Raw genomic sequence first — 12,842 nt, 5'->3', positions numbered from 1 at the left:
TCCAGTGGACTCTCGGGGAGTGGGGGCTATTCTGTGGGCCCGGGCTTCAACAGCCAGCGCCTTGGGAGAAGACCGCCAGAAGAGCCCCAGCAAGAGGCAGATGGCAGGGACTCAGGAGGGCAGAGGGGCCCACAGCTCACCTGGGAATCTGCCGAGAACAATGCAGATGCCATCGCCTGGTCTCTGGGAGCCCCCTCAGGATGAGGGGCAGGAACGTGGGTGGCAGGGAGAGCTGAAGGAGGAGAAAGGAGCTGTGAGTGAAGCCAGCTCTGCTCTGGGTCCCTCTCGAATAAGGGCCCAGGGCACCCTCTTTCCTGTACCAGAGTGCCTGATGTTCAACGAGGAACTACAGAACTGATAATTACAGGGACTGTAAGAAAGCCAGCATAAGCTGTGTCTTCCCAAGACTTCTGTTCTTGAGCAGGAGGAACAAGGAGTCACAGAAGGTGAAACAGAGGCCCTAAAAGGGTAAGCAACTTGCCTAACGTCCCCTGCTGAGAGGCCAGAGCCAGAGCCAGAGCCAGAACCAGAACCAGGCTCCTGTTCCCAGCCACAGAAGCAGGCAACACTCAGCTCGAGTCAGGTCTGGCTCATAATTTAACCTTCTCCAGTCCAAGGAACGTGTACTAGGACTTCAGATTCCCATCCAGTTGTGAAAAATTAAGTTTTAAAAATCTTTGGCAGTAATGTCTTGAAACAGAGAAGGAAGGGGCTCTTCTTAGTTTCAAGTTTCTGCCAATTGTTGCCCCTCTACTTTCTCCCTCACGTGACCAGTTTTTGGATCAAACGTTCACAGGGTCTGAATGCTGATGAGATATTTCCAAGCGTATAAAGGCATGGGTTGATGATACTCTTCTAATAAAAGACATATTCAATATAGGATCACACTAACTGCCATGTATAAAACTGGAAAATTCTTAGGAGACTGCAAAATCAAAACCTTCCCTTGCCAAGTAATGTTAGATTTGGAAATGTTACTGGTAAACAGATGATGTTACTGTATTGCAAAGATATTAGAAAAATCATTCTGAAACAGAATTACTAAAAGCTAGAGCAAAGTGTCCAAAAAGATCAAGTACCTAGCACTCCAACCTTACAACAGTGAGGAAACACCGGTCGAAGATAATCAGCACAAAGAGGAAACTAAAAATAAGTGCGTATCTACTACGTAACAAGTACCTATTCCAGGATTTCTAAGGCTGTTACTGATCATCTGAAGCCCTCATCTGGCATTTAAAACCATGAACATCCTTTTCCATTCCTGATTTCACCCTAGGAGGAAGCAACGGGAGGGGTGGGCCGTGGTGGACTACCATCGCAGCATCTGGCTGGTTGGCGGGGCTTCTCCAGCTTGACTGCTGGCTGCCCTCCAGAACGCAGCGACAAGGATGCCCCCTTCAGCTTTACACGCCCGCCCTGCACGTCACCACAACAGACACACTGGGTGAGGACTGTGTGTTTATCAGCTCGTGAACAATCATTCTTTTAGCATGTTATTATTATTTACTGATAGTCTATGTACCTACTTTGGTTTTAAAAGTGGATAAAATACGTTAAGATTTCCCTCAAGAGAAAAAAACTAATTTTTATTCATATGACTCTGAAATCATTTTTTTTGCCTCATGTTCCTCAACCAAAACATTTTTTCCATCCTTTTCCCATTCTTTGGAATTTCTGAAAATAACCTAGAAAAAGAGTGATGTTATACAGTATTTATACATTTTAAAGAAAATGAGTTTATTTCTTTTTCGGCTGCGCTGTGTGGCATGGAGGATCCAGTTTCCCTCAGCACGCACTGAACAGTGCCGAGGAAGCAGAGTCTTAACCCCTGGGCCATCAGGGAAGTCCCAAATAAAATCAATTTTAAAACGATCCTTTTCAAGATAATGTATGACATACCAGAGTGCTGGATATATATCATCTCTTCTGAGCACTTTCCTGTTAATAAAAAGTCTGCTAGACACCCAGAATGCTAACAATTCAACAAATAATATAATGTCCACTCAAGTTTATTATGCACATTCCACTTACCTCCTCAGTAACACTAACTCATGAAACTGGTCTGCAGGTTATGTTTCCTCTGATACGTAGTAGCAATGACAACAGAAACAAACACGCTTCTCCACTACAGGCATCAGCACCACAGACGCATCTGACTGGCGTGTCCCCGCCTCACAACCCACGTGAACCCTGGCCTCTTACCTCGAGGTTGTAACAGACGGGGTTTCCGAGATGAATGCTTGAAATGGGACTGGGTGGGCTCATGAGGAAGGTCAAAGCTCGACGACTCCTGCACTGGATCCAGAGGCACCATCCCCCTTGCGAGCATCTCAGGCCCATGAACTTGACCTGGGACCTGAGGACAAACAGGTTGGGCTTGTGGGTAAATTACTTTTTAAACAGGAATTTAGACAAACAAAAAGACAGTAAGTACGCCAGGGGCTGGGCGAGGGCCAGGGCCAGAATACTTTTTTAACAGCCAAGCGGAGCAGGATCTAAGTACCACAAAGACTATAAATCCAAGCTTTAAATCAGTAACTCTCTCTCTGCTCCAGTCTCAAAGTCCACGTGCTGCTCACACATCACATGCGTCACCTCGCCTCACCTGCTGTCCTGACAAATCCAGCTCCAGATCCTCCAGCAAGGTCACGGCCTCCTCCCCGCTGTCAGGACGGTACTCCTGCAGCCAGGCCTGGAGCTCCCGGGGCAGAATGGAGAGGAACTGCTCGAGCACCAGCAGCTCCAGGATCTGCTCCTTGGTGTGGATCTCGGGCCGCAGCCACTGGTGGCAAAGTTCCTTCAGTCGACTCAGGGCCTCTCGAGGCCCGAAAGTGTTCTGGTAACAGAAGTGCCTGAAGCGCTGGCGGAAGACCTCTGGGTCGGGCGGGGGAGACTCCTGCAGGCTGGCGTCCTGCCCCCACATGTGCTCCTCCTCATCCTCCTCTTCCACCTTCACTATCACGATACCGTCCTTCTCCTGGGCAGCCTGCGGGGACAGACCTGTGGCTTCCCTCGACTCAGCAGTCATCATTCAGGCTCAGGGACCTGACTCGATCCGAACAGGGTTTGTGCTCTTGGGCTCTCCTTTCTGTCCTGTGAGATGTCTGGTATCTGTTTCTGTACTATTTCTGAAGAGTTAAAAAAAAAAAAATTACTGGTACCTTTATGGAAAGTGATACTTTGAGGTTAATACTTCATACAAGGCTACACATCCAAGCATTAAAAACGCCTCTGAATAGTAAAGGAAAAAAAAGTCCCTGGTACCAACTGTTTTCACTGTCACTTTATAGATATTAAGGTTTTGCAAGCAAACTCCCAAATGGCGAATTCTACCCTCAGGGTGTCTGCTGGAGTCCAAGCACTCTCCTTCCAGGGGAAGGCAGGTTATGACATCATGTGTTTACACACACAGCCTGGTGAGAGCTGAGAGAGGGGTGCCAGGCGGTGGCTTGCAGCGGCACATGTACGAGCTCCCAGGACAACCTGGAGCACCCTCTTACAGATGATGCGACTGTGGCGTGGGTGACTTCGGCTGTGTACTCAGGAGCAACCTACCTAGTGGAGCCAACACTCACGCCAGATCTGAAGGCCCGGATGTGTAACCCACCATTCAGATATTTCTATGTTTTTTATGGGTGCCTAGGTCAGTACAAAATGAGCCACTCTGAATAAGGAAAATATCAGAAGGTCTATTTATATTTTAGAAGTGAGAGAAAATAGACCACATCTAATGTACAAATGGATACTAACTAGCTCACTTGGTCTAAACGCTGAACATGTTCACAAGAGACAGGCTGGGGGCGGTGCAGGGGCAAAATAGGTCAAACGACACACACTTCCTGTTGTAAAATAAGTCCTGGGGTGGAGTCACAGCGTGGCGACTCCAGTTAATGCTGTGCTGCATATTCAAAAGCTGCTGAAAGAAGTTCTTAAAATTTTTCTTCAAATGAAAAAAATGTAACTATGGTGATAGATGTTATCCGGACTTATTGGGATCACTTGGCAATACACAGAAACATTGAATCATTATGTATCTTGAAACTAACCTTTATGCTATGTATCAACTACATTTTAGAAAAGAGCAAGCAGCTTTAGAGATTCTTGCAGAGAAACTACTAGAAGGGGAGACACTAAGAAGGCAAACACACACAAACAAGAAAATGGCGGCTGAAGCTTCTATCCAGAGCAATCTCTAACTCCGCCAGGTTAAAAGGTGAAAACCAGTGTGGATCTAAATCTAACAAGAAGTCAACCGACAAGTGAAAAAGTAAAAAAAAAAAAAAAGTATGAGGAAGGAATTATTAGTGGGTTGTTACATAATTTTAACCACTAAAACTGATACTCAGCATCCTTGAAACTCCTTATTGTCTACACATTTTACAAACTTGGAAATATTCCCTAATTTTTTTTAAGAACTTCCAAATGAGGATTTTTAGTGGGTCTTGAGCCTGTTTGTTAAAATTATAAAACATAAGAACAGGTGATATAAGGGCATGGAAAAAGGGAGATGTAGAAGCTGAATTTCAAGAACAAAAACTGAAGAGGGTTGGTGGACAGGAGCAATCACGAGTTACTAAGCAGATGCAAAAATGTATTTCTTTCATCTGAATTGACAAACCTTTGTTGAGGCATCGTTTTCACCTCTTACAGCCATCAAAATAAGCAATAAGTTTTAGACACAGCATCTGGCTGTATCAAAATGAGATAAGCCAATAGTTTTAAACTAACAAAACATTTTTAATTACATGACTTTCACTAAAAAATTATTAGTAATTTTGGTGGAAAATAGATCACGTACATTTAAAGCACAAGATTATTTTCGAAAAGCACTACTGTATTTTTTTAAAATTACACAAAACCCTGGTATAATGATGTATGTACGTAGCTTTTGTAAACAGTTTTTACTGACAGGATCGTGTGACTGGAAAAGTTTGGAGAAGACTGTTCTAAACAAAGATTATGATTTTAATCTGAGGTTTATAACAAGATTCATTTTTCTTTCTTTGGTCCCTAATAAAAAACAGAAATCATTATTAAAATAGCAGCTTATGATTACAATAAAGAACATTACATTAAAAAAGGCTCTCTGCATAAATATAAAAAGAATGTGGGAATTAAGTCATTTCTCCAATACTTTAAACTGGTAAAAGGCCTATTGTAAACCGTCTTCTAAAAAGCAAGGGAATTCCAGAAGAACATCTACTTCTGCTTCACTGACTGTGCTAAAGCCTTTGACTGTGTGGATGACAACAAACTGTGGAAACCTTTTAAAGAGATGGGAATACCAGACCACTTTACCTGCCTTCTGAGAAATCTGTATGCAGGTCAAGAAGCAACAGTTAGAACTGAACTGGTTCCAAAGTGGGAAAGGAGTACATCAAGGCTGTATATTGTCACCCTACTTACTTAACTTCTATGAAGAGTACATCATGAGAAATGCCGGGCTGGATGAAGCACAAGCTGGAATCAAGATTGCCAGGAGAAATATCAACAACTTCAGATATGCAGATGACATCACCCTTATGGCAGAAAGTAAAGAAGAACTAAAGAGCCTCTTGATGAAAGTGAAAGAGAGTGAAAAAGCTGGTTTAAAACTCAACATTCAGAAAACGAAGATCATGACATCTGGTCCCATCACTTGGAAACAATGGAAATAGTGAGAGACTTTATTTTCTTGGGCTCCAAAATCACTGCAGATGGTGACTGCAGCCATGAAATTAAAAGACACTTGCTCCTTGGAAGGAAAGCCATCACCAACTTAGACAGCATATTAAAAAACAGAGACATTACCGACAAAGATCTGTCTAGTTAAAGCTATGATTTTTCCAGTAGTCATGTATGGATGTGAGAGTTGGACCATAAAGAAAGCTGAATGCTGAAGAATTGATGCTTTTGAACTGTGGTGTTGGAGAAGATTCTTAAAGAGTCCCCTGGACTGCAAGGAGATCCAACCAGTCCATCTGAAGGAAATCAGTCCTGAATATTGGAAGGACTGATGCTGAAGCTGAAACTCCAATACTCTGGCCACCTGATGTGAATAACTGACACATTTGAAAAGACCCTGATGCTGGGAATGATTGAAGGTGGGAGGAGAAGGGGACGACAGAGGATGAGATGGTTGGATGGCATCACCAACTCAATGGACACGAGTCTGAGCAAGCTTCAGGAGTTGGTGATGGACAGGGAAGCCTGGCATGCTGCAGTCCGTGGGGTCACAAAAGTCGGACACAACTGAGCGACTGAACTGAACTGATCCATTCCTTCAGACTTGTTTTGCACTCCACCCCCTTGCTGGGGAAATATATTTTGTTTTTCAATTTCAGAGCAACTTTAGAAAGTCCTTGGTTACAAGTATTCAATTCCCTAAGCATTTCTGAAGATTTATCATACGCAAGGGCTTCCCAGGCGGCACTGTGGTAAAGAATCACCTGCCAATGCAGGAGATTCGGGTTTGATCCCTGGGTCAGGAAGATCCCTCGGAAAAGGAAATGGCAACCCACTCCAAAATTCTTGCCTGGGAAATCCTATGGACAGAGGAGCCTGGAGGGCTACAGTCCACAAGGTCCCAAGAGTCAGACGTGACTCAGTGACTAAACACAAATACACGTGGTGTCAGCCTAGACTGAGGGGAATAAAAAGACGAGACCTTCGATTCCCGTTTTTACACAAATCATTACAGTACAGAGCAGACGTTCCAACGGTTCTAAGGAGGTTTCCACGTGCTGGGGCAGCCCCAAGGGGTACCTGACAGCTGACAAGGCAGCTTCCAGGAAACGGCCCCACGGAGCTGGAGCACTGGAAGAGCGAGGACCTGAACAGAAAGAGGCAGCAGGCAGGGAGTCCAAGACACCACTCTTTTGGCTGGCTTTCTCTCAGCTGGGAGGCTAAATAACTCCTGTAAGGCTGGGTCTCCTTCATTTCATTCGGAAAAGTGGAAAAAAGAGTATCTTTTCCAGTGATGCCTCCCAGAGCCATCTTCCACCATCCCAATATCCAGGCTCCACATCTCCTGCCGACACCAGTGCCTCAGCCCCACCCAGTCTGTCTTGCTTCCATTTCTCCCTGTTCCAACATGAACAACATACCAAGGTCAACTTAGTATTGCCAAAGTCTGCTGCTGGTCATTCCCTCCTTCCCCAGTTACTCTCAGTGAATCCACTGGACTCTTCCACTTCCATTACTTTTAGTAGTAGTGATTCCCTCTATTTCAGCCTATTCGACCCATTAACGTTCCCGTTAACATAATACCCATTAACTTGGGGTATGACTTGGCATCTTTACTTCTTTGCTAGGACAAATCTCCCACCTTTATCAACCTCAACTGGTCAAATTTTCACTCACCTTCAAGATGTACACTGTTTCCTGACATTCCAAATTAAAGATATCTTCCTCATCTGAATGCTCTCGAGACTTTCTCTGTCAGGCATGTCTGCTCTCCTTGTCTTACCATTACCTGAGTTTCTATCACCACTTCCCAACCAAACGTTAAGCCCCTCGAGGACAAGGACTCTTGTTGACTCTTCTTCTAAAGAACTGGGCAGACCTTAATTCTGTTAAACTGAAGAGAAGAAGTAAGAACAACTTAAACTATTTCAGCTCCCCTTGTCATCTTACTGCCTTCAGTGTCAACTAGGGATCAGCTGGTCCACGAACATCTCATTCACTCAGACTGAGAATTTCATCTCTGATTCCTCTCCCCTTACGTAAGTACATTCATCTCCAAGCACCAGGGAGATGCAGTTCTTTGTTCACACTTATTTTTCTATCTAGTTCTGTGAAGAATGGCTTCTTCTCTTTGGTGCCCTACCTTCATTTTCTGCCTCCCCTTCAAAATTCATCTCCAACCTTGCTCTCAGATTCTTCTTCCTACAACTCAATAGAGCCGTCCAATCCAACAGCCCCCAGCACCTGGTCCCAGCTTCCCCATCAAGCTTCATTTCCCATCAGTTTCTTCCCCTTCCCTGCATGAACCTTTTCCATCCAGCAAAATTACTCTACTCAGTATTTCCTAAATGTCTTATATTTTGACTGTCTTCCCTTTCTCACATCATAATGCCTGGGATTTCCCTCCCAGTCTTCCCTGCCTTTTCAAATCCTCCTTATCCTTTAGAGCTAAGCTGAAATGCCACTTACCCCTCATCTGTTCAATTCAAGAAGCCTCTAGCAGGCATAATAGTAAGAACCAATGTTAACTGGTCTATGTACCAGGCATTTCACACAACACTCTTAGGAGGTAGGTATAATTATGGTCACAATGTGTAACAATGAAGCTAAGGTTGATAGATGTTAAGTAACACCCAAGGTCACAGAGCAATTAAATGGTTAAGTCAGGATTTGAAATGAGTTCTGTGGGACTCAGTTCAGGTTCCAACCATCACACCAAACTCGCTTAAGCAATGGGACAAACTCTGTTATAGTGAAAGCAACACAAGTTGTAACAACTGAATTCTAGTCTCCTATGAGGAGTAAGTTACATGACCGTGGGTGAGTTATTTAACCTCTCTGACACCCAGTATCTTTACCTGTCAAACGGCGGGCAGGGTAGGATCAGAGGAGCAGAAAACTACCTCTGGGGTCCCTTTGAGTTGCAAACCATTCTGACACACTATCCGATATAGATAAGATTATCCCCAGTAACTGGTTTTCACCAAAGGTAAATACAAAAGATTTTCTTACAAGAAAGGCTTGGAGTTACAAGCTCAGTTTATTTCAGAGGCTATTTTCTAAACAGGCCAGTATCTTTTCCAGGGTATAGTCTTGACATTTTAAACAAAGTGCACCCTCCCCATTTTTGAGAAGCACTCTGAAATGTTTTAAAACATGAAAAAGCTACCTTTAAAAGATAACTAGGTATCCTGAGAATTCCAAAAGAATACTGATACTCAGAATAAAAAGGAAAGATTTAACATAACACTCATCTGTATTTAGATAAAGTTAGCAAAAATTTAAATGCTTAGATCAAGCAGAGAATCAGCAAAAGCCTAAGGTTATTAATTAGTGAGCCTCCCTGTTTGTATTTTAAGATTGGTGAAAACAGCCTGAAATAATGAACAAGAATTGTGCATATTAATTCAGAGACAATACAAACATGGAGAAACATTTTGGGGCAAATTATCATCATGATTCCCTAAATAATAAAACTATTTCTCCACATGTGGCTGGCAAATACAGTAACAGGGCTTTGTTGACTGGTTACAATGAATCCTCCACAATTCAATTCAACAAGTATTTATTGACCACCTCCAATCCGCCTAGCAATGGCCTGTACAATAAATGCTTTCTTTGGTCCCAGGCCATGTAACAGCCACTCTCTATAGTCAAAGTATCTTATTGTGTACTGGAGGCACTGTAGGAAGGGGAGGGCAGGGGGCAGTGTCAGGCTGAACTGTAGCTGAATTTTTCAATTACACTGACTAAAGCAAATAATCTCAAAGTTGGAGAGGCCTTTGGAGAAAACCTAATCTGATGGATGACAGAACCGAGAGTTGGCAGAAGTGTCCTGTCTTATCCAAGGTCACTCAGTTAATCAGTCTCCTAATGGTCCCGTGCAATTTCCACAAATTCTTTCACTCTTCACCCTTCCAAGTCAGGCAGAGTAATACTACCCAGAAATAAAAAACGCACCTAATCTTCCGGACAGCTCGTTTTCAAAGCCTTCGAAATATCCCCTAAAGCTGAGAGTGGGACGTACGTATCATCTCTATTAGACCAGATCACTTCTTCATCCACTCAGACTAGGCTTCAGACGCTCTTTAATCACCGCTCGGGGAACGGGGTGGGGAGAAGCAGGTGATCTGGAAACACGTATTCGGCATCTTGAAACGTGTCCGTTTCTCAGCCTTCCGCATTTTTCACCTGGAGGTCCTTCAAGGACCCCGAAAATTAAAAAAATACCTCACGAGAATTAAAGCAAATGGCGACTAGGGCAGAGAAGAAAAAAAATCCAACAGGGGTCGGTTCGCTCGTGACCGGGTTTGCAAAAACGTCAAGCGAAGACGACGACATTGCAGTTGAGGGCCCGGAAGGGACCCGCAGACAGCCGTTCCCCCGGGTCTCCCAGGACCCCCTGCCAAGGACAGAGGCCCCCTCCCTGCCCGGGTCCCCGATGGGGCGGGGTCGGCTGCCCCGGGGGACGGCGCTGCCTACAGCCCGGCCTGAGGTGGGGACAGGGGTACGGACTCGCTGCTCGCGGCGCCCCGGCCGCCAGGAGAGGACCCCAGGTTCGCAGCTGCAGAGCCCACCTCCACGCACACACCCCTGCAGCCCCGCCCGCTCCCTCAGGGGCCGGCCCCAAATCTCACCGTGAGCCCCGGGAGCGGCTGGGGGCGAGCAAAGGGAGTTGACTCTGGGGCTCAGGCCGGCCGAAGGGCGCCGCGCTCAGGTCCGGGCCCTCCTGACGCCTCGACACAGACACAATGAGTCACAAAGGCCGGAAGTGTGTCAGCACCTCGCCTTCCGGGACTGCGCCGCGCTTCCGGGTCCTCTCTAGGAGGGTGGGAGGATTCGACATCTCGGTTTCCCCAATGCTGGACGTGTCCACTGCCCTGCACAGGTGCAGTCTCCCGCGTTGGGGGTCCCCTCCCGCAGCCTGTGCGCCCCCAAGTTAGGGCTGGGGACGAAAGGATAAACAGGCTGTCCAACTCACACCAGTCCATCTGATAATTCGATTTCTCCTTTTTCACCTCGGGCAGTCCTTGTAGTAATTAGAGTTTTTATCAAGCAATAATACTTAGTAACTGTATGTTTGTGGCAGAGGAGCTGGAAGAACGATGTACACTGCTGCTGCTGCTGCTGCTGCTAAGTCGCTTCAGTCGTGTCCGACTCTGTGCGACCCTATAGACGGCAGCCCACCAGGCTCCCCTGTCCCTGGGATTCTCCAGGCAAGAACACTGGAGTGGGTTCCTTCTCCAATGCATGAAAGTGAAAAGTGAAAGTGAAGTCGCTCAGTCGTGTCCGACCCTTAGCGACCCCATGGACTGCAACCTTCCAGGCTCCTCTGTCCATGGGATTTTCCAGGCAAGAGTACTGGAGTGGGGTGCCATTGCCTTCTCCATGATGTACACAGAGGAGATCAAAGTAAAGCCTTGGGTGGCTCAGTTTCAGAAAACTATGGTGGTAGTTCCTCTCCAGCCCTGAAGGTGTCTGCCAATTGAGTGGGTTGTATTTTCAAATACTTGGCTTGTGGATAAAGGACGTCTTTCTATGCCCAAGCTAGTCGTAAGGTTCTATGTTCTGCTCATGTGACATATGCTATTATAGCAATTTAAAAGAAGTTTTCAGAATAATAACAGGCATTTTTGCCTTCAATGTGCTTTCACAACCTACAACAATTATGGCCTTCACCTGGCAAGATAAAGCGGAAGTAATACTCTACCTGCTGAGCAAAAGCACCCACAGACTATAATGATTGTGACTTTGCTCTATATTCCAAGGTAAGTTCTGGGGAGAGACTGAACTCAGTAGCTTGGCTGCATGACTCCTAGAGTTTGAAGAGTACTTTGAAAAAATATTTGAAAACCAAAAGTCAATTACAGTATCGTTAAATGAAAAGTGCAAAATGGAGAAAAGTAATCACCTATAATCCTTCCACCCTAACCCAACTATGATGGATTTATCTCTTTCCTATCTGTTTTCATATGTCTGTGTGGGTGTATGTGCTAAGTCGCTCCAGTCATATCCAACTCTTTTTGACCCTATGGACTGTAGCCCACCAGGCTCTTCTGTCCATGAGATTCTCCAGGCAAGAATACTGGAGTGGGTTGCCATGCCCCTCTTCAGGGGATCTTCCCAACCCAGGAATGGAACCAGTGTCTCTTACATCTCCTGCATTAGCAGATGAGTTCCTTACCACTAACACCACTTGGGAAGCCCTTTCATATGTATATGCTTTTATTTATTATTTTAAACATGGTTCAAAACTATAGATTGTATTGGATAGGTGGCTGATATGTTTGAAGTACCTGCCAAATTCATACTGTGTGACCACTTTTTGGACTGAATTGATGGGATCAGGTTTAGGCACTTTTTGGAAGCACAGCTTATATGCTGGCCACTGGAATTACAGAGGTGGTCTGTTCTGAGAGCTCTGAAGAATGGAACAGTAGGGAACTAAAGTATCTAGATCTCCTTTCTTGGGGAGTTCAAATGTGAGACAAACAGAAAACCCGGGCCAAGCAGAAATCAATCAGCAGAAGGCATTAGGTGACAGAAGCCACGAAGCTGTGAGTGTCATGGGTTAGCAGCGGCTTCAGAGCCGATGCACCACATGGCAAGGTGCACAGAGGGGAGCCCAGCCACCCACTGCTGAGAACCCAAGGCATGAGGAGGTGACCGTCTGGATAACCTTCAGGCCCCTATTCTGGGCATTGCTTAACTTTCCTGCAGATGTTATTGTTCCCTGTCTCCCTATTACCCTGTGTGTCCTTACAATAAATTCCTTGCCAATAAAAGAGTCTTACTTGGTTCCTTGTCACCTAGCAAAGCCGGATGTGGTTGATGTGAAATTATGTGTACTACTTGAAAAAGCTTAATTATGATATCACTGACATTTAAAATTTTGGTACACGGAATGGATAAGCATCATTTTAATAGCTATATAGTATTCCATCAAGCAGTGTATCATTAATTATTTAGTAATTCCTATATTTCTAGACATGCTGAATACTTTGAAAGTTTTGCTAGGTTAAGAAATAGTTAAATGAAGATTTTTGTGCAAATGTCTTTTGGATTGTTTAATTAGGACAGATTCTGACAAGTGAATTAATATTTATATATATGCATACATACATATATATAAAAAACATCATTTATAATTGCCAAGATATGGAAGCAATCTAAGTGTC

The 12,842-nt window shown here is 44.8% G+C and overlaps 1 protein-coding gene across 1 annotated transcript in view; it reads right to left on the bottom strand.

The window, feature by feature from the left end:
- Positions 1 to 10,433, bottom strand: part of LOC113883989 (zinc finger protein with KRAB and SCAN domains 1) — a 31,259-nt gene extending 20,826 nt beyond the window's left edge. Inside the window, exons 1-4 of the mRNA XM_027528239.1 lie at positions 10,302 to 10,433; positions 2,606 to 3,128; positions 2,203 to 2,356; positions 141 to 232 (exon numbers count right to left, since the gene is read on the bottom strand). Coding sequence (XP_027384040.1) covers positions 141 to 232; positions 2,203 to 2,356; positions 2,606 to 3,031 — 672 coding nt within the window. The 5' untranslated portion in view covers positions 3,032 to 3,128; positions 10,302 to 10,433. The remainder of the gene's footprint in view (positions 1 to 140; positions 233 to 2,202; positions 2,357 to 2,605; positions 3,129 to 10,301) is intronic.
- Positions 10,434 to 12,842: the final 2,409 nt, after the last annotated feature.

Source organism: Bos indicus x Bos taurus, chromosome 25 (genome assembly GCF_003369695.1).
Source record: "Bos indicus x Bos taurus breed Angus x Brahman F1 hybrid chromosome 25, Bos_hybrid_MaternalHap_v2.0, whole genome shotgun sequence".
Lineage (NCBI taxonomy): Eukaryota > Metazoa > Chordata > Mammalia > Artiodactyla > Bovidae > Bos > Bos indicus x Bos taurus.
The sequence above is the reverse complement of the archived record's forward strand: the minus strand, read 5'-3'. Positions and strand labels throughout refer to the sequence as shown.